General features: G+C 44.4%; 1 protein-coding gene across 1 annotated transcript in view; it reads right to left on the bottom strand.

Annotated features, from left to right (window-relative positions):
• The window catches only part of LOC124593902, a 135,203-nt gene that overhangs the window by 69,948 nt on the left and 42,392 nt on the right, over window positions 1-22,863 (bottom strand). Inside the window, exon 2 of the mRNA XM_047132251.1 lies at window positions 5,843-5,932. Coding sequence (XP_046988207.1) covers window positions 5,843-5,932 — 90 coding nt within the window. The remainder of the gene's footprint in view (window positions 1-5,842; window positions 5,933-22,863) is intronic.

Genomic DNA, 22,863 nt, shown 5'->3' with positions numbered 1-22,863 from the left:
TGCTGCACATTTCTCGAAAGCACATCAGCAAACAGCAAGCAGGCAGCGGCTAAGCTAGATTTCTATTACTAAATATATATTCAAACTGACAAACTGCCTATTGGCTTCTGTCTCGGGTTCTTCGGCCGACGTTCATCTAATGATTTTTCCGACACATACATTAAGGACTCAGGACATTTCATTGAGAAGCTGAAGGAACTGAAACTTGCACCAAACGACGTATTGGTCAGCTTTGTTGCTGTTTCGTTATTTACGAAAGTGCCACTCAGTGACGCTCTGGAGCACATCGGTTCCATGTTCCCGCAAGACATCAAAAAGCTCTTCCATGCATGTCTCACCACGAGCTATTTCACGTGGAATGGTGATTTCTACGAACAGCTGGAAGGCGTCGCCATGGGTAGTCCTCTCAGTCCAGTGGTGGCCAACTTCTTCATGGAACAATTCGAAGCACAGGCACTGGACTCGGCGACTTGCAAACCTAAGGTGTGGTACAGGTACGTCGATGATACATTCGTGGTGTGGAGCCATGGTGAAGAACAGCTCGGTGACTTCCTAAGGCACTTGAACAGCCTCCATGCCAACACAACATTTACCATGGAAGTAGAAAAAGACAAGAAACTGCCATTTCTAGATGTGCTGGTCACAAGGGACGGCGAAAACCTGGGACACAGCGTGTATCGAAAACCGACACACACGGACCGATACCTGCACAAACTGTCAAACCACCACCCGAGCCAGAAAAGAGGCATGATTAGTACGCTCGTAACGAGAGCAGGACGAATATGTGAGCCGCAACACCTCAAACGAGAAATGCAACACCTGGAAACTGTTCTGAGGAGCAATGGGTACTCCACAAATTACATTAGAAGTGTAACAGAGCCAAACACTCGGCGAAGTAAGGAACCAGAAAAAGAAATGTTGGGTACGGCCTTTCTGCCATACATTCCCAGAGTGGCGGACAGAATCGGCCGCATATTGCGCAAACATGGCGTAAAGGCGATTTTTAAACCGACAAGGAAGATCAAAGAGTGTCTTAGATCGGCGAAGGAGAAAAGAGACCCTCTTGCAATGTCGGGAATATACCGTATACCATGCACATGCGGAAAAGTTTATGTCGGAATGACTGGACGATTAATTAACACCAGGATCAAAGAGCATAAGCGACATTGCAGGTTGGGGCAAGTGGAGAAATCGGCCGTGGCAGAGCACGCACTGAATGAGACCGACCACGTAATAAAATTCGCCGACACGGAAGTTCTGGCTGTAGAGAAGCACTATCACACGCGCTTGTTTAGAGAAGCTGTAGAAATACAAAAACACGCGAACAGTTTCAACAAGAAAGAGGAAAGCCTTAAGGTAAACGGATCATGACTTCCCGTACTGCAGCGAACGACCGTCGCAGGTAGCAAGAGGAGAACCGCAGCGGAAATGACCGCAGAGAAGCCCTCGGACGTTTGCGCGCCAGGTACATATAGTCTGCGGCCGCGAGCTCGGCTCCAGTTCACCACCGGCAATGGAGGGTGAAGCTTTGACAATGCCAGCCACTCGTGCTGGCGAAACGTCAGAAAAATCATTAGATGAACGTCGGCCGAAGAACCCGAGACAGAAGCCAATAGGCAGTTTGTCAACAAGTGGCCACGAAAGCCTTAACAATTTTGTATACTCAAACTGTTGCAGACCACATGGTACGCAGTAGTAATGTGTGATGATGAATATTCTTTCAACTGTGCGATGGGGAGAGTAACTATTCCTATGAAATGACATTCCAAGACAACGATTTTAAGATGAAGTATATATTCCTAAAGACAGAGTAAAATTTCACGTGACCTTCACACACAAAATTGTGTCTGAACAATGCTTTGCTCAACAAAGTAAACAATGATTTGAAAAGGGTATAATGTCAACAGAATGTCTATGAAAATCAGACAGCTTAGTAAGTTGATAATGGAGGATTCAGGGGGGGTCTCTCAGCTCTGATCAAGTTAACTGGCTGACAATTATTCTAAAAAATTAGCTGCGCAGGGCTGCAGTCTTACCTCAGACTACTTCTCTTCAGAAATAATAATGTTTCTAGAATTAGATTTTCACTCTGCAGCGGAGTGTGCGCTGATATGAATCTTCCTGGCAGATTAAAACTGTGTGCCGGACCGAGACTCGAACTCGGGACCTTTGCCTTTCGCGGGCAAGTGCTCTACCAACTGTGCTACCCAAGCACGACTCACGCCCCGTCTTCACAGCTTTACTTCTGCCAATACCTCGTCTCCTACCTTCCAAACTTTACAGAAGCTCTCCTGCGAACATTGCGGAACTAGCACCCCTGAAAGAAAGGATATTGCGGAGACATGGCTTAGCCACAGCCTGGGGGTAGAGCACTTGCCCTCGAAAGGCAAAGGTCCCGAGTTCGAGTCTCGGTCCGGCACACAGTTTTAATCTGCCAGGAAGTTTCAATAATAATGTTATTCGAAATTTACATTCTCTTCGCTTTCCAATACATACATCATATTCAGCCTTGCTAGTGTTTACGAACAATCGTTCTTCATCTAACATATACAAAGCACTACTGAATACATCCATGACCTACTATACTTCAACTAAGAATGTATCAGACTGCGCAGAGGCAAAGACTGTACCACGACAAGACCGAAGATTGTTGAACAGTAACATACCGCTCTCTCTCTCTCTGTCTCTGTCTCTCTCTCTCTCTCTCTCTCTCTCTCTCTCTCTCTCTCTCTCTCTCTCTCTCTCTCTCTGACGTGCACATGGATGACATACAAAAATCTAAATGAAATATCCGTCTTACAAGTTTTATACACGACACCACTCAGGGTATCAGTAAGTAGGTCAGGTGCAGTCACGAAATCGTTGACAAACCTGCCCCGCCGGCCGCGGAGGCCAAGCGGTTCTAGGCGCTTCAGTCCGGAACTGCGCGACTGCTACGGTCGCACGTTCGAATCCTGCCTCGGCCTGCCCCATACATTCACGGCAAACTTCTGTTGATAGGATCTTCACTCTAGTGTGAGAGAAACCAATGTGCAAACGCCACTCGAAATGCGATGTCCACTGGCTGCAATGACTTCACGTTCTGAAAATGATACGGGTTCAATTCATGTTCAAGTATGCTCACAAAACAGTTGATTGTCTAGTGTTCAGAGCTCGAGCAACGCGCTGACTACTAGGGCAGGATTGTCACCAGTCGCGTGTAACACATTTTCTTCCATATCGGATATTCTAGCATGCCCCACACAGCCACTATCTTCCGTTCTAACATGGCAACAACCAGTTTCTTGTACGCGCGTATGTACAGTTGAGAAAGCACTGTGTTGTGGTTGCCGTCGGTACCCGAACAGCTTACAATGGAAACTCCCCATAGTACCCAGCTCAGATTTAGTGGTAAGGTGGCCCAGTGGATAGCCCGTCAAAAAAAGGAACACAGATCAAGCCTTAAACCAGGAAGGTGGTGTACTGAACTGTGAAAAAAGAAGCAAAATAGAAACAGTGAACGGTCCAAGATCAAGATATGCAACATCGAGCGAATTGCAAGAACCACGGCGTCGTGACTGTGTGGTAACAGTTGGATTGCAAAGCAGCAGATCCGTATTCCAATCTTCCTCCTGTCCCGCCACCCTTATTTGACAAAACTTCCCGTCCGGTCATTGACATGTCTGTTCTCCTTCTGTAGTCTTGACATTTGTCATGCTCTATATTGGTTGTAGAATATGAGTCATGTGGTAAGAATATATTACCGTCGCAAGTACAGTTGAGGAATAGTGAGGGCAGGCCAGATGCTTCAAAGACCTGTCACAGGAATGAAAACGACAAACGGGTGTGAATTATGTTGTAACAAAGGAATTCAAAAGTCAAAAGTTGCAAAGCGGAACGCAAGAGTCATAAAATGTGGTACTTACGTAGAACAAATTGGAGGTACGTACATCCTGAGGTCCTTTCCATACACTCCGCTGTTGCAAATGATCGTTACACCACGACACAGACACAAATTACAGCGAACAGACACTTCAATGCAAAAAAATAGAAACTAAGTAAAAAGGGGCACCGTGACCACATAACCACAGCGCCATTGCGAAGTAAAGATGCTCAATGACGCGCATCTTAAGTTTGGACCGTTCACTGTTTCTACTTTGTTTCTTTTTTTACAGTTCAGTACAACTCCTTCCTGTTTTCATGCTTGATCTGTGTTCAGTTTTTGAGGAGCTGTCCAATAGGACATCTTACGGCCAAACCTGACGAGGGTGGGGTGGAGAGTTTCCCTTTTTAGCATAGCGCCGTTATGCCGCTCTTGCATTGCATTCAGTGAACCCGTACACGGCGTGCGTATCGACAAACTGAACCCTATCGGCAGTACTGCTGTGTATCGCTATTAACGTACAACTTACACTGACGAAAAACAAAACCCTAGAGAGAACCGCGCAGTACTGGATGCAATCTCGTGGGCAACGAGGTAAGGAGGGCATTACTGTTGTAACAACTGGTACTGTGGGCAAATGGAAACTAGACACTCAACGCATACCGCCGACATTTGTACCGTCGTGCACTATTTTCTGGGGACAAGAAACCAAACGACATGCCATAACTCTGTACCGATCCGCCAGAGACCGTGGGTCCCATACACCAAAATACTCGGAAAGTATCCTTGAGTAACCTGCGAAAGTTTGTCGGTGAAGATAGAAAGGGTACGGTACCACCTCTCAGTAAGATATTTGACATCAGTTATTAATTGCCGGCCGGAGTGGCCGAGCGTTCAAAAATGGTTCAAATGGCTCTGAGCACTATGGGACTTAACATCTCTGATCATCAGTCCCCTAGAACTTAAAGAACTACTTAAACCTAACTAACCTAAGGACAACACACACATCCATGCCCGAGGCAGGATTCGAACCTGCGACCGTAGCAGTCGCGCGGCTCCGAACTGAGCGCCTAGAACCGCTAGACCACCGCGGCCGGCGGCCGAGCGTTTCTAGGCACTTCAGTCTCGAACCGCTCGACCGCTACGGTCGTAGGTTCGAATCCTGCTTCGGGCATGGATGTGTATGATGTCCTTAGGCTAGTTAGGTTTAAGTAGTTCTAATTTCTGGGGGACTGATAACCTCAGATGTTAAGTCCCATAGTGCTCAGAGCCATTTGAACCATTTGAGTTATTAATTTAAATGACAAAATAAAACCTCTTAACAATCATTGCTCTCATTCGATAGTGTGATCATCCGCTTCACTTAATGAGCTGCACTTGCAGTCAGTTTATTATTATATTAATGGAGGACGGTGAGCAAAAACTTGCTATACAAGAGCCCACATACGTTCTAAGTTTTGGTTCGCGCTGTATATAGTCACTGCTAGTGTCACATTATCCGTCGGGCTCAGCAGTACTGAACATACAGTTTAGTTGAATCACTGGTAACCATGACATCCGTCGGGCTCAGCAGTACTGAACACGCAGTTTAGTTGAATCACTGGTAACCATGAGAAGAAGTGTGTGGTAACTCAGGAATGAATGAAAATCCTGACCCAGGAGGGGAGTAATAAACTTGATGCAAATTCGACGTTTAGTGCATGCCGTCTTCAGTTTCAACGGCCAGGCGAGTACTTTGCTTAAGTAGGCCTGCATCTGGAAACAGAATAGACCTTTGGCGGTGATCCACTTGTTGCGCCACAGTGGGTTCTTGTGTTGCCCGTCCTCTCGGCTCTAAGTGAGGTAATTAGGAAGCGCGCCTCGCCTTGGCCCGAGTAAGGCAGTTTGCGAGCGCAGAGGTAGGCAGGCAGGCCCGGCTCAGCTGCGCCTCCGCCGCCCACGTCACGTCTAGGTAGGCAGCGCGGCTCGGCTTACACTTACCACGTACACAATGGCCACTATCACGCAGCCGCTCTTCAGGGAGCAGCAGCAGCAGAACGACTCCATCCTGGCACCCATCGCCTGCTCACTCTGCAACAGCACCAAAGCCGCTAATCACTGCTGCGTCCGTTACACAGAAAACATCATAGTACAATCACAAGGACAATCAATAACAAACATAATGCATGTGGCTATAAATACGAAAAGTTCACAATCTCTTATTTACGAGGGGCATTCGAAAAGCAATGCAACACCTTTTTCTCGGCCATTTTCGGGGAAAAAATTCGGAATTTGTTGTGGGGTATCGTCGAATATTCCCGCTTTATCCCACGAAGTTCCGATACGTGCCAGCGCTGTACCTAGCCTTCTAAGTGGCTTCTGTAAAGGTGGTGCGTCCCAAGCAGAGAGCTGTCACTGAGTTTCTTTTGGCGGAACTAGAGCGCCACAGATATTCACAGGCGCTTGTAGAATGTCTACGGAGACATGTGAGCGAACAAAAGCACGGTGAGTCGTTGGGCGTGGCTTCTGTCCTTACCGCAACAAGGTCGCCTACGCCTGTCCGATCTCCCGCGTACTACCTTCAGGAAATTGTAGGAACGACTCCCGCGTGTTCGTCGACACAAAAAGGCAAACGAACTTTTTCTCCATGTCAACACAAGGTTCAAATGGTTCAAATGGCTAAGCACTATAGCACTTAACGTCTGTGGTCATCAGTCCCCTAGAACTTAGAACTACTTTAACCTAACTAACCCAAGGGCATAACACACATCCATGCCCGAGGCAGGATTCGAACCTGCGACGTAGCGGTCGCGTGGTTCTAGACTGAAGCGCCTAGAACCGCTCGGTCACAGCGGCCGGCTCAACGCAAGGCCTCACACATATCCGCAAACACGAGAGGAGCTCACGAAACTTTTCTTCCTCATCCACCCTACAACCGGATCTCAACATTCAGACTTTCATCTCTTTGACCCAATGGAGCACATACTCCACGAGAAACAGTGTGTGGATGATGGGGAAGTTATTAATGCAGCACGGTGTTGGCTCCGGAGCATGCTTGCATCCAGGCCCTCTCAGTAAGGTGGGTAAGATCGTCGCATCGAACCCAGATTATTTTGAAAAAAGGAAAATTTGGAAATTTGTGGTAAGCTTCTATCGGGCAAACTGCTGAGGTCATCAGTCCCTAGACTTACACACTACTTAAACTGACTTACACTAGGGACAACACACACACCCATGCCCGAGGGGGGACTAACCTCCGACGAGGGGAGCCGCGCGAGTTGTGATAAGGCGCCCTAGACCAAGCGGCTCCTCCGCGCGGCTGAAAATAGGCATTTTGTAGCCAAAAGAATGGGGAATAATATGATGTATTGGAATCCAGAATGAAACCAACCTGCTTTTAGGAAAGAATGTATTTCATTACTTATTGAACGTCACTCGTACTTTATGGTTTCAATGTACAGCCCAGTTACGTGAGGTTTCTATCAAGCAGGAAAGGGAAACAAATGTTGTTAATGTCACACGGCACGAGTACTATTAACCATAACGATGTAGAACGAGTCATTTTACATTCATATTACACGTTCACATGGCATACGATGATCGCGAAGAAGCTTTTGTTTTAATGCACATGAGACTAGTTTCCAACCATAAATCTGTTTAGGTATTACACAGAAACTTTTCTATGGAAGGAATTTACAACGAGAAATTTTTCTATTTGTTTTTTAAATTTGTCTTTGCTGTCTGTCATTTTATGTCGTTTGCTGTCGTTAACAATTTTTACGGCGGCGCTTTGCACCACATTTTATGCAAAAGACAACGTTAATGTGGAGTAAGAAATGTACTTTTCATTTATGCCATTGAAATATTAAAACAATAAGGAATAAGTATGCTGTGAAGCAGTAGTCAAAAATCCCTGACTCATAAAACATATTCACAAGATCATGGGTAAGCGCTCTCCTTTTTCTTACAGAAAGTTTATGAACCATCAAAATTTGCTTTCTTGAAGATGTGAACATATGCGGAAGACGTAACTCCTATTACAGAGAATCAAGATGACGTTCAGATGGGATCTGTAAGTTGCAGCAGATAGCCTCATATTACAGCCTAACATATCGGTAGATAAACCGAAAGTGATGGCATTTCAAGGTAGACTACCAGTAACATATAAGTAGTGTTGAATAATAAAATCTTGGAGAAAGTAAAACATTTTAAATACCTAGGATGCGAAATCACTTACCAATATACAAGCTGCTGTTGTCAGTCCAGAGACTGGTTTAGTGCAGCTCTCCATGCTCCTCTACTCGGTGCAAGCTTCTTCATCTCCCAGTATCTACTGCAACCTGCATCTTTCTGAATCTGCTTAGCGTATTCATATCTTGGTCTCCCTCTTCGATTTTTACCCTCAACGCTGTCCTCCAATACTAAACTGCTGATCCCTTGATGCCTCAGAATATGTCCTACCAACAGATCCCTTCTTCTAGTCAAGTTGTGTCACAAATTTCTCTTCTCCTCAATTCTGTTCATTACCGCCTGATTAGGTATGTGATCTACCCATCTAATCTTCAGCATTATTTTGTAGCACCACCCTAGTGATATATGCCTCTACATCCTTACATTTATCCTCTGGTCACCACTATAGCACTTCCTGTCGACCTCATTTCTGAGACGTTTGTATTCCTTTCTGCCTGCTTCATTTACTGAATTTTTACATTTTCTCCTTTCATCATTTAAATTCAATATTTCTTCTGTTACTTAAGGATTTCTACTAGCCTTCGTCATTTTACCTACTTGATCCTCTGCTGCCTTCACTATTTCATCTCTCAATGCTATACATTCCTCTTCTACTGTATTTCGTTCCCCCGTTCTCGTCAGTCGTTCCCTAATGCTCTCCCTGAAGCTCTCTACAACCTCTGGTTCTTTCGGTTTATCCCAGTCCCATCTCCTTAAATTCCCACCTTTTTGCAGTTTCTTCAATTTTAATCTACAGTTCATAACCAATAGATAGTGGTCAGATTCCACATCTGCCCCTGGAAATGTCTTACAATTTAAAATCTGGTTCTTAAATCTCTGTCTTAAACCTGTCAGTATCTGCAGGCTTCTTCCATGTATACAACTTTCTTTTATGATTGTTGAACCAAGTGTTAGCTCTGACTAAGTTATTCTCTGTGCAAAATTCTACCAGGCGGCTTCCTCTTTCATTCCTTATCTCCATTCCATATTCACCCACTACTATTTCTTCTCTTCCTTTTCCTACTATGGAATTTCCATGACTATTAAATTTTCGTCTCCCTTCACTATCTGAATAATTTCTTTTATCTCATCATACATTTCATCAATCTCTTCGTCATCTGCGGGGCTAGTTGGCACATAAACTTGTACTACTGTGGTAGGCGTGGGCTTCGTATCTATCTTGGCTACAATAATGCGTTCACTATGCTGTTTGTAGTAGCTTATCCGCACGCCTATTTTTTATTCATTATTAAACCTACTCCTGAATTACCCTATCTGATTTTGTATTTATAAACCTGTATTCATCTGACCAGAAGTCTTGTTCCTCCTGCCACCGAACTTCACTAATTCCCACTATATCTAATTTTAACCTATCCATTTCCCTTTTTTTAATGTTCTAACTTACCTGCCCGACTAAGGGATCTGAAATTCCACGCTCCGTTACGTAGAACGTCAGTTTTCTTTCTCCTGATAACGACGCCCTCCTGAGTAGTCCCCGACCGGAGATCCGAATGGGGGACAATTTTACCTCCGGAATATTTTACCCATGAGGACGCCATCATTTAACCATACAGTAAAGCTGTATGCCCACGGGAAAAATAACGGCTGTAGTTCCCCTTGCTTTCAGCCGTTCGCAGTACCAGCACAGCAACGTCGTTTTGGTTAATGCTACAAGGCCAGATCAGTGAATCATCTACCTCTCCGTTGTGGTTGTACCTACGGTATGGCTGTCTGTATCGCTGAGATACGCAAGCCTCCCTACGAAAGGCAAGGTCCATGGTTCATGTGATCAAAAGTAGCCGAACACCTGGCTCAAAATGACAAGTTCGTGGCGCCCTCCATTGGTAATGCTGGAATTCAATATGGTGTTGGCCCACCCTTAGCCTTGACAGCTTCCACTCTCGCGAGCATACGTTCAATCAGATACTGGAATGAAACTTCCTCGCAGATTAAAACTATGTGCCCGACCGAGACTAACTCGGGACCTTTGCCTTTCGCGGGCAATTGCTCTACCAACTGAGCTACCGAAGCACGACTCACGCCCGGTACTCACAGCTTCACTTCTGCCAGTACCTCGTCTCCTACCTTCCAAACTTTACAGAAGCTCTCATTCTAGATACTGGAATGTTTCTTGGGGAATGGCAGCGCATTCTTCACGGAGTCCTGCACTGAGGAGAGATATCGAGTCGGTTGGTGAGGCCTGTCACGAAGTCGGCGTTCCAAAACATCCCAAAGGTGTTCTGTAGGATTCAGGTCAGGAATCTGTGCAGGCCAGTCCATTAGAGGGATGTTATTGTCGTGTAACCACTCCGTCACACTCCGTGCGTTATGAACACGTGAATGTAGGCCTGCACTGTGATAGTATCACGCAAAACAACAAGGGAGGCAAGCCCCCTCCGTGAAAAACACGACCACACCGTAACACCATCACCGTCACCGAATTTTACTGTCGGCACTACACACGCTGGCAGACGACGTTCACCGGGCATTCGCCATACCCACAGCCTGGAATCCGATGGCCACATTGTGTACCGTGATTCGTAATTCCACACAACGTTTTTCTACTATTCAATCGTCCAATGTTTACGCTCCTTACACCAAGCGAGGCGTCGTTTGGCAGTTACCGGCGTGATGTGTGGCTTATGAGGAGCCGGTCGACCATGAAATCCAAATTTTCTCACCTCCCGCCAAACTGTCATATTACTTGCAACGGATCCAGATGCAGTTTGGAATTCCTTTGTGATGGTCTGGATAGATGTCGGTCAGTCAACAGCCGGGGTCGGCCTGTACGCTTTTGTGCAGTGTCCCTTCACGTTTCCACTTCACTATTACATCGGAAACACTGGACCTAGGGATGTTTAGGAGTGTGGAAATCTCGCGTATAGACGTATGACCCAAGTGACACCCAATCACGTGACCAGGTTCGAAGTACGTGAGCTCCACGGAGCGCCCCATTCTGGTATCTCACAATGTCTGATGACTACTGAGGTCGCTGATATGGAGTAAGTAGCAGTAGGTGGCAGCACAATCCACCTAATATGAAAAATGTATGTTTTCTTGTGTGTGTGTGTGTATGTGTGTGTGTGTGTGGGGGGGGGGGGGGGGGGGGCGTCCGGACACTTGATCACATAGTGTACTTCCCTATGTGGATCCATCACAAAAAAGTTTGCAGAATAAAGCCAGGAATGAAATCCTGCTGAAGTATTATAAAAGAAAAGCAGTACCTATCCTTACTTATTGGATGCGAAGCATGCCCAACAAAACAGGACACCACGAAAGTGCGATACAGGCTGAAGAAACGAGATTTCTAAGAAGAGTTGAAGGATGTACAAAGAAAGATCGAAAAAGAAATGGAGATATCAGGAAAGATTGGACTATAAAGGACATTACCGATTGATATTGGGAACGATTGTTTCCTTGCATTCTTTAAAGCGTTGTCGCCAAGTTCCTTCGCCATACTTTTGAGATTTGACAAGTGCACACCCAGTTACTGAAGAGCTTTAGGATCCTTTCTTTTTCAGATGGGTCAAAGTTCTTAATTTCTTCCAGCTGGATATCATATAAACCGGCCGATCTCCTTCATACCCTTGCTGTGTTTCGACATTTGATACGGATTAGTGAAACAGTTCAATTCTTCCCTACCATCATGGTGTGATGTAATTAGTATATGGTTGACTTTACCGTTCACGAGTAGCTTTGAGACGTGTGGCCAGCAGTAATTTGATTCATACTAGACCTTACAGCTTCGTTATTTAATGCATTCCAGTAACGTTTCGCGGCTTCCGCTGCTTAGACCCACTTCTTGTCCTAGTACTCATTTTCGATGCTCTCAGTATTGCCAACGTCCACCGCTGCTTAACTTGTGACGGATATAGGACGTCAGTTTACAGAGCACAGGACTATCTGGAAAATACTGTCAAACGCAAATCCGCCACGGCAAGCAGTTCCTTATTACATCTTTATCTCTACGTACATGCTGCGCAAGCTACCATATAGTACACGGCTGAGGGTGCCACATGACACTACTAGTCATTTCCTTTCCTGTTCCACTCGCACACAGAGCGAGGGAAAAGCGAGTGTTTATCTGCCTCCGTGCGAGCCCTAATTTTCACCATCTATGGCCGTCCTATCACCCTCACTCCCACCCTCAAGTACCTTGGCGTCACCCTCGACTGTCGCCTCTCCTGGACTCCCCACCTCCGGACAATCCAAGCCAAGGTACGCTCCCGACTCAGTCTCCTCAAGCTCCTCTCCGGCCGTACGTGGGGTCTGGACCCCTCCACCATCCTCCACACCTATATGTCCCTCATCCACCCTATCCTTTGTTACGCCCATCCGGCTTGGATCTCCGCCCCCCCTACCTTTTATAAATCCCTCCAAATCCTTGAACGTCATGCTCTCCGCCTCGCCTATCGCATCCGTCTCCCATCCCCCACGCGGATCCTGTACGATCTCATCCCCTTCCCCCACCTCCTCCTTTTCCTTGAAAGGATACGGATCCTGTACACCTCCCACAAACTCGATTCTCCTCACCTGCTCGTCTCCCCGATCCTCTCCCACCCCTGCCCGCTGCCGTGCCTGTATTCCCACGTCCCGCCCGGTCTCCATCTCTCCACCCTCCTTACCCTCTCCCAGCTCCCCCTCCCTGATGATGTCCTCCTCCCCTCCATCTACCCCTCCTACCAACTTTAATCCTCCCTCCCTCTTCCTGTCTGTTCCTTTGGGCACCCTCCATCCCTCCCCCCCTTCTCCCCACTTCTCCCCTGGGCCTCCCCTCCTCTGTCCTACTCCTCCTCCCTCTCCTCAGCCATTGGCATCTCTGTTCTCCCCTCTCCAACCTCTCCACCCGCCCTCACCTTTCTTCCTCTCTTGGCAGGTCCCCGGACTCGCACACGCTAAGTGAACTTTCGCGCGCCGGAGATCATCGCCATCTGTGTCTCGTGTGTGTGACGTCATTTAGTGTTTTTAGCGTCCGCCGTCACGCTTCTCCGTTCACTTGTGCCATCGGATTCATCAGTGTTATGTGCGTCTTGTCAACCTGTTTTCAGTGTCTTTCTCGTAGAGTGTGAACGGCTCCGTGTTTTTTGTGTGACTGTGACCACTATTTTTTGCCCGTCACTATGTTCCTTTTCATTTTCCATTCTTGTACTGTGATTGTCAACTCTATGGCTGAAGAGCGGCGTAGCATGCCGCTGCCAGCCTACCTGATTGTTCAAGTGTTAAAATAACAATAAAGTAAAAAAAAGCCCTAATTTCTCGCATCTTTTCCTCGTGGTTCTTAAGTTAAATGTACGTTGGCGGCAGTGAAATCGTTGTGACGTCAGCCTCAAACGTCGGTTCCCTGAATTTCCGCAATAGTGTCTCTTAGAAAAGAGCGTCGTCTTCCCTGTGGGGATTCCCATTTGAGTTCCCGAAGCTTCTCCGTAACAAATCTAGCAGCCCGCCTCTGAATTGCTTCGATGTCTTCCTTTAATAGGACCTGGTGGGATACACTAACAGTACACAAGAATCAATGGCACTAGCGTTCAATATACCGTCTCCTTTATGGAGGACTTAACTTCCCAAAAAATCTGCCAATGAAACGAAGTCGGCCTTCGCTACTACCAACCTGATGTGCTTGTTCCCTTTCCTATCGCTTCCCAACGCAACGCTTAGGTATTTAGGCAATGTGACTGTCAAGCAGCGCACTACGAATGCTGTATTCGAACGTTAAATGTTTGTTTTTCCTACTCATTCGCATTAACTTACAGTTTTCTACATTTAAACTAGCTACCATTCTTCACACCGACTAGAAATTCTGTCTAAGTTCCAGCAGTTTCGTTTGTTTTGTATCAGTGTACTGATTCCCTTGAAATAATGTCGTGCCTCACAGACAATGTCCTTCAGTTGAGATAGGACGCGTCCGTGTGTCATTAAGGGCAGCAAAAACTGGAACCGGCTGATGCTTCTGCCTGGTCTAGAGCTGCTGATTAGAAGAACGAGCCGCAATTACACTCTCGCTGGAACTGGAATGCTTGCCTGCTGCCGGCCGTCTGGAGCCTGACCGCAGCAGGCGGATATTCGCACTCTGCCGGTGGCTGTTACAGTAAGTCAAGTAAGCAGTGGAAATCTGAAGAACTTCATTATATCCAGCGTAGGTACTGATATAATTCCATTTATCGGCTGACTTAAAAGCAGAATGTATCGATTGCATTTAAAAGACCAATAGTTTATCACCTTCTGTAGACTGGAACGCCGTTGCCTCATAACTTACATTCAGGAAATATTTCGTGTACGTGACGATTGTGCGTAACACACATTTCTAACATTAACTTCGCTTACAGTTTGCTGAATTAACTGATATTAGACAAATTCATTCTCTCGTACGGATGTTGCGGTTGACTCCAATACACACTTCTAGCTCCGTCGTCTAAGCATCCCACGTTTACTGAGTGGTAGCAGTATCACAATAGAAAATGAGCGTTTTGGCGTCATTGGCCGGGAGGCCCCTTACGGGGCAGGTCCGGCCGCCTTGGTGCAGGACTCATTACATTCGACGCCATATAGGGCGACCGGTGTGCCGGATGAGGATGAAATGATGATGAAGGGAGCACAGCACCCAGTCCTTGAGCGGAGAAAATCCCCGACCCAGGCCTGAAACGAACCCGGGCACGGAGGACGACAATCCGTCACGCTGACCACTCAGCTATCGGGGCGGACACAATAGAAAATGACGTAACAGGACTACACTAAGGGACCACGAGACAAGTGTTTCGTCACACTGTCTGCAGTGTTTTACATACTTTGAATTGCATCACTTTAATTGTATCACAGCAGTTACGGTATTACAGACACAACAGATTCTCAACCAAGATGGGTAAAAGCAGTAGAATTAAATGACTATTTTAATTAACACTAAATTAATATTCACATTAAAACATTAACAATTAATATTCATCACGTCGAATGCAAGAACTATCTGCAGAGTTTCGACACTTGGTGCGGAGATTAGCGATCACCTGTCAACACCTGGAAACAGCAACAACTGCTAAACTTACGACTGCAAGAAGGATGGACGTATAATTCAGAGACAACACTTGTAAGTCACTAGTGGCACTATTGTGCAAAGCAAATGTCTTCCTCGCCCCTCACTGATAATGAGGCAGTGTAATACCCTATGGATAACTTAGACACATGTTGGAAGATAATCTCTTACTTTTTTGAGAAAACTATCACATATTTAGATGAAGTGATTAAGAACAAATACTTGACCTACCTGAACGTACACCGGCGGATGACAGAGGATAATTCGGGTAGCACAATCATTTGCCCACTTTATTTTTGCGTTCAAGAACGGTGGTCAGAAAGAACGACAGCTGGTGAGGCTTCATCAATTTGCATTGCTCTGATTTTACGGTCGAGGTCAGTTCGCGAGATGTATATGAACGGAAATAATATATTTCTTGATTTCTCATGGAATGTGAGTTCTCGTAAAAAGCAAAACTCTCCATCACGCATATCGCCTCTCTTATTGCGTCAGACACTAGATTTGAATATGTGTCCCCAGAATGGACTCGCGATTACTAAAAAACTACTGATGCAAAGTGCCGCTCTAGATGCCTATGCGTACAGTCTTGGAGCAATTTAAGGAGAACGAACATTTAAAAGTAGTTATGAGGTAAGATGCAGACTGAGGAATGACGGAAGAATCTTAGGGAAGTAAAATTCATCCACAAAATAGGGAGCGCACAAATAGAACCGTTGGATTGATTCTTGGGTACTGTTCGTTAGTGCGGGACATTTGTATTGTAGGCCAGCCGAAGCGAACACGAAATCCAAAGCAGAGTGATACATTTCGTCAAAGGTTTTCTATTAGCACAGAGTGCGTCACGGAGACGCATCTCCAGTGCCACGCGCAGTAAGAGAGGCATTAAGCGACATGGACAGGTTTACTATTTAAGTTTCCACAGCTCATGTCTCAGTAAGTCCTAAGTAACGTATTCCTTCCTCTCATACACGTCTCATACACGACAGTAAGGACAGAGAAACCCGAACTAGTACGGTGGCTTATTGACTGTCGTTCTTGCTGCACACTGTTTGTGAAAGCGACGAGGAAGAACGGAATGACAACTGTAGCCCAATTATCCTCCGCCTCACACCAGTGCACATTTTGGTAGATTAGGTACTTCCTCTTAAACACTATCTGCAATGGTTATTCGAAAGAGAACAGACATTATCTGCTATTACTTTCGCTCATCTGAACTGTCATTCGTAAATTTTCTCGTTATCCGCAAGATTTACGCTGTCTCATACAGAAGGAGAATGAGAGCCGAGGAAGACATTTTGGCTTTTAGAATAGTTGACTCTCAAATACAGCCTCTGAATTACACGTTCTTTCTTCTTGCAACCGTTAGTTTTGCCGTACTATACTAGTACACATCACAACTGGTTCTCCAGTTTCTCCTGGCATATTTTTTGACGACCCACTGGTGCTCTTGTCACTGCTAGTGTAAAACGGGTACAACATTTCAGAGACAGACACGGTAATCGTCATCGTGTGAGCTGAAGAACATTTCATAATCGTCTTTTCAATAGCATGTTGGACAGTTTCATAAGTCCATCTTATATTTGCTTTAAGAAAATAGTGTACTGTCCTAGTGTCCTCCTACCAAATATGGTCTAATCATCAAAGTCTAACTACTTACTGTTTACTTTCAAATTTAAAATTTAAAGCTATCAGAAAAGCAGCTAAACAAAAAGTAGTTGTTTCTTAGCTTCGCTCATAAAATATTTCGAAACGAAATTTCTTCAGGCCTATTTGTGTCTCAGATGCACACATGATGCGAATGGCTCGCTGCACCTTACAGGAGTACAATAAATTGACGTTTAATGTGGTAAATAATCATCTATGTGCAGCAAATGACATTAAAAGGATGCTCGTTGCAGAACGGAAGGGACGTTCTCGACAATTGTCTCCAGGTTGTTAGATCAATTAGCATTCGTCTGCCAAATCTGAACAGTCCATACAACTGCTTCCTTACTAAGCGTGGGATGACAAGAGCACAGACCGGGAGAAATGGAAATGACACAAAGAAACCAGATCGACTACAACTGTTCAAATATCACGTATAATACCCAGATACACAGATATTTAGCTTTCTGTATTACTGTGATGTGTCCCGCATTTACAATTGAACTTTACCGATCTCCATTAAATATATGGTATGGAATATTTCTCCAGCGATGGATGGAACGTGAGGACAAAGATTTTCCTGAGCATATGTGACGTTTTCCACGATATTAAGGATGGAGAAGCCGAAAGTCTTCTCTGTGGAGAAAAATGTTTACATTTTGCCGAGTACGTTCTCGTGTAGTTTCCGACGTGTGCTTCAATATCAATTTTACACACATTTTTGCTTGGTTGTTGTATCACTAATTGGCGGTAATTACTTCGAACTGTGGAGGCGAAACAAATTTTTGTCTCCGTAATTCTCACGATTCGAGGACACTTTCCAGTATCACCAAATTGTGCACCAACATCCTTAACAGATTTTAATGATATCGACAGTGTTTTATGGTGGAAGGGTAAAGTGTCTTCCTAGTACTTGTCATAATGCTAGAATCTGTGTACTCATGCAAATACCTGGGGTAACATTTAGTTGTGACACGAAATAGAACGATCACACAGGCCCGGTAGTGGATAAAGAAGGTAGCAGATTTCGGTGTACTGGTACAGTACTAGGGAAAGACAATCTGGCTACGTAGAAGAATGCTTACAAACCAGTCGTGCGATCCGTTCTGGAATATTGCTTGAGTGTGTGGGAACCACGCAGGGGATATTGAGCGTATACAGAGAAGGGCAGCACGAATGGCCACTGGTTTGTTCGATCCGTGGGAGAGAGTCACGCAGATTCTGAAATAACTGAACTGGAAGTGTGTAGAAGATAGACGCAAAATATCCAGAGAAAGTCTACTAACAAAGTTTCAAGAAGCGTCTTTAAATGATCACTACAGGAATACACTATAGCCCCTTACACATCGCTCCTTTAGGGATCGTGAGAAGTTAACTATGGCACTCACAGAGGCATTTGAACAATCATTCTTCCCGTGCTCCATACGTGAATGGAACGGGAAGAAACACTAGTAAATAGTACAGCGGGACGTACCCTCTACCATGCACTTCAGAATATGAAACTTCCTGGCAGATTAAAACTGTGTGCAGGACCGAGACTCCAACTCGGGATCTTTGCCTTTCGCGGGCAAGTGCTCTACATCCCTCAGGCTGTGGCTAAGCCATGTATCCGCAATATCCTTTCTTTCAGGAGTGCTAGTCCTGCAAGGTTGGCAGGAGAGCTTCTGTAAAGTTTGGAAGGTAGGAGACGAGGTACTGGCGGAATTAAAGCTGTGAGGGCCGGGCGTGAGTCGTGCTTGGATAGCTCAGTTGGTAGAGCACTTGCCCGCGAAAGCCAAAGGTCCCGAGTTCGAGTCTCGGTCCGGCACACAGTTTTAAGCTGCCAAGAAGTTTCGTATCAGCACACACTCCGCTGCAGAATGAAAATCTCATTCTGCACTTCACAATAGTTCGCAGACCATATGTAGATGCTGACGTAGATTGAATGTTTTGGCTGATTACTATTGGTTTGGTGACTTGGGTTGCACATACTCAGAACTTCGCCGTGTAGGGTAACATTCTCCAAGAATGGGCTGTTTGGATGTAAATGTGGTCATCTTTACAGCAAGACAAGAACACATAGCGTACATACGACAGAAAACTGCTGCATCCTTTTTATTTTGTGCAGGTGACCTTGTCGTCGAAAACGTAATGACTGCGGAATCGGAACTGAAATGGTTTAACTTGGCATGGTTACAGCAGAAATGGACCCTAATTTTGTTCAGGAAAGCTCGTACCAGCATTCCAAGGCAACAAGAATAGCCGCTGAAGCTTTGTAAGGCTATTTTCAAACAGTGCACCGGGATTCGAAGCCGGCAAAACGTAAATATAACAAAGACGTCGCGATTATAGATCAGTGCGTGTTTTGTTTGTTTGCTTTCAGCGATAACAATCGTTTGCTTAATCTCACTCGTAAACAGTCTCAAGTGAACCTTGTACTGGCTGCACTTCAATTTGCACGTACGTGTCTCATGGTCCGCTACATCAGCTGGCAATCTCTCCATTCAACGTCGTAGCCTGTGTGTCCCCCCAAGCGGGGGGACACACAGCGTGTGTTGAAACATTTATTTCTTTTATTGGTTTTCCGTTACTCGCGCGGTCGCACGTACACACCCGGTGAAAGACATGGTGCTACTGCGCGTAAAAACTATTTGCCGTGGCGTTTACTTCATTCTCACTGAACACGTAACTGGACGTTTTACTGACAGCAACTGCAAGGAGATTACACAGTGGGAATGTGATCTCTTCTCAAGCGTTAATTCCGTTGTACGGCGTCTGCTGTTTTCATGATACGGCAAATTTGATTAACTTCGTGACCAGATGATATTATCGCCACAGTCGTTAACCTAATGGAGGCATCGGGACGCAATCTGCCTCTGAGTTGTACAAACTTGGTTTTCCGTATTATCGTAATTACTTAGTTCATTTTGTATGGATCATTTGAACGTTTAATCTTACTGATGCGGAGCGAGTCATTTTACATTTATGTTTTACTTTTGTGTTCTGAAACGTACTTCATGTCGTAATGGGTGTCATTTTTTTCTTCTGGTATTGTAATTATTACGTACATAATTGTTCTTTTTGACTTGTAGAGGGTTATTCACTACTAACTTCATAAGAGAATAAATACACTGGCAAGCAGTGCTCAATACTCGCATGCGTAACTCCTTATACTGATGTCTACAAGTAGGACGTAGGTGAGCACCACATTATTTTTACACCACGTTTCTGAGCAATGAATATTTTCTCTCTTAATATTGAGTTAGCTCAGAATATTACTGAATGAAATATTATTGAATGGAAGTACGCGAAATCTTAACTTACTGGTTTGTCTCTCGCCAAGATTTGCTACAATTCTAAGTGCAAATGTGGCTTAACCAAGTCGTTTTAGGTGTTGCGAACATGTTTCTAGCAGTTTACATTCTCATCAATCTATATACCTGAAGTTTCTGTATTTTTCATACAAGTTATTTCTTTACCATGTGTTACATTTACTACTTGTAGACGAGGCCAAATGAGATATCTCCCACTAACATTCGTACCAGTCGTGCCGCATGTTATTGACCTCGGCAACAGATCAGCGTACTGTGGCGTACAAAATATCAAGCAATTAATCATGTGATCAGTTTGTTACTAATGTCGCCGAAGTCGTGTGCCAATGATGAAATCAACAGAAAACAGTCGAAGTTAACATCACACGTTTGCACTTAATTGTTAGAGCTTAGATAAGTAAGCAATAGTGATTGGTTGCTATAGGTATCCTAGTAATAACGCAGTCGTCAAATCGACCGCACACAATGCAAATAGGAGTTTATTGATATGACTACTACTGTGCCTACACACGATTTTATTTCGTTTCGCGACAAATTGTTTTCAGTGATATCAAAGATCAAAAGATGTTTAATTAAGGAATTTCAGGAGGCCACGAAGAGAGAAAACTAATTCACCAATAAAAATTTCGTAAAAAATGAGTGTGTACCCAAATTCGTGATATTTTCGACGAGAGTCCTAAAAAAATAGTACGATGTTGTAGATGACCAAAAAAGACTAGTAGGTAATAAACAAATTCACAGTAATAACAACATCAAACAATATTTAGGGCTAATTTCCAGTCAGCACCGTTATTTTCAAATATGCAGTAAATGCAATCATCATCTGATGATATCACAGGGCTTAAGGTAAGGAAACCGCTAAGAATTTGTTTTATTCAGAAACAGGTGGAACTCAATCCGATAAGTCTTTCTAGAAATATTGACACTTCAGATCCCTGCAGACTGAAAGATTATCAATTAACTGACCGTTTTTAAATTTTAGATGAAGACATCTCTTCTAATGAACTAATGTATTTCTCCAGCTCCGGTACCAGACACCGACAACGGCGTGTTAAAAGAATAAGAATATTACCAGTCGAATACAGTGCAAAGCCGCTAACTTTACCAATTAAATTATCAAGTTCGATAATCAATAACAGATTTTTAAAACAAATCCTATTTATTCTCCATTCCAAGATGCATATTTTTTAAAATATGTAACATCTTTTGGTAAGTCTAGAACATCTTCAGAGGTGTGTAGTTGTGTCGTATCAGGGTATTCTGATATTATGACACACACACACACACACACACACACACACACACACACACACACACACACACACACACGACGCAACTACGTGGATCTGAGGATGATGCAGAGAGATCGAAGCATGTTATATACTAAAAACAATGTGCAACTTAGAAGAATGAGAATTATTTTATATATTAATATAGTTGCTGCTGTTCTCTCGCGAGGAATTTTCAGCTGTAGTGAGTAACAGATTCTTTCCGAAAAAAAACTTAGATTTTCAACGTACAGTATTTACCTTCAAGAGTAAATTTCAGAAGGAAATCCAGCTACTGTGCTGTAATAAAAGCTGACTAGACCAAATAGCCACTTTTTTTCCAGATATGCCACTTAACACTGTAAGCTCAATACTTTAGATATGCTATCAGCAGACAACCATCAACTTGCGGAAAAAGATAATCCTCGCAGCACCGATGACAAGTAAAACACAAGTGCGAATACTTACCTACTATTAGGTCAACAGCAAACTGCTAATTAAAATAGTATAATCATTGAAGAATGATAAAGAATACTTTAGAGCTCTTAGATGACGACCAGTTTTGGCTTAGGAAAGGTAAGGGCACCAGAGACGCATTGCTAACGTTGCGTTTGGTAATAGAAGCAAGACTGAAGAAAAATAGACATTCACAGGATTTGTTGACGTAGAACTAGAGTTTGTCGATGCAACGGCTGCAGGAAAAGTAAGTAAGCTATAGAAAGAGACGGTGACTATAGATAATTTTCAAGAACCTAGAAGGATAGGTAAGACGAACACCAAAGAGGAAGTACTCAGATTAAGAAAGGGCATACGACAGGGATATAGTCTGTCTCCCTACTGATCAATCTACACGTCGACGAACCAATGACGGAAACAAAAGAAAAATTCGACAGTGAAATTAACATTCAAGATTAAAGGATATTAGTGATTAAATTTGCCGACAACACGGTAAAAGTCAGCAAACACTATGAACTGATAGTAACCCAAAGAAAGACGAAAGTAGCGAAAATAAGCAGAAATGCGATTTGTAAGAAACTTAATAAGAAACTTCCTGGCAGATTAAAACTGTGTGCCGGGCCGAGACTCGAACTCGGGACCTTTCCCTTTTGCGGGCAAGTGTTCTACCCACTGAGCTACCGTTCTCACAGCCATACTTCTGCCAGTACCTCAAGAAACTTAATAGCAAATCCGGGCATCACGAAGTACACGAAGTGAAGGATTCTACCACCCTGGAAGCACAATAGCGCCTGGAAGCATACTAGCGCAGGCAAAGATGATTTGCATCACACGATTGTGTGGAAATGAATCACGGGGTGTGGGAAATCCGGAAAGCCAGAGAATCGAAGTGTATGGTATATGAACTATATTGAAAGTTAGGTGGACTGATATGAAATGAGGAGGTTCTCCGCAGAATAGGCAGAAAGGAACAGGATGCAAGGACAAATGTTGAGACATCGAAGAACAAGTTTCATGTCACTAGAGTGAGCTGTAGAAGGTAAAAACTGCAGGAGAAAACAGGAACAGAATGTATCCTATAAAAAA

The sequence above is a fragment of the Schistocerca americana genome, chromosome 2 (genome assembly GCF_021461395.2).
Source record: "Schistocerca americana isolate TAMUIC-IGC-003095 chromosome 2, iqSchAmer2.1, whole genome shotgun sequence".
Classification (NCBI taxonomy): domain Eukaryota; kingdom Metazoa; phylum Arthropoda; class Insecta; order Orthoptera; family Acrididae; genus Schistocerca; species Schistocerca americana.
This window is presented reverse-complemented; position numbering and strand designations above follow the sequence as displayed.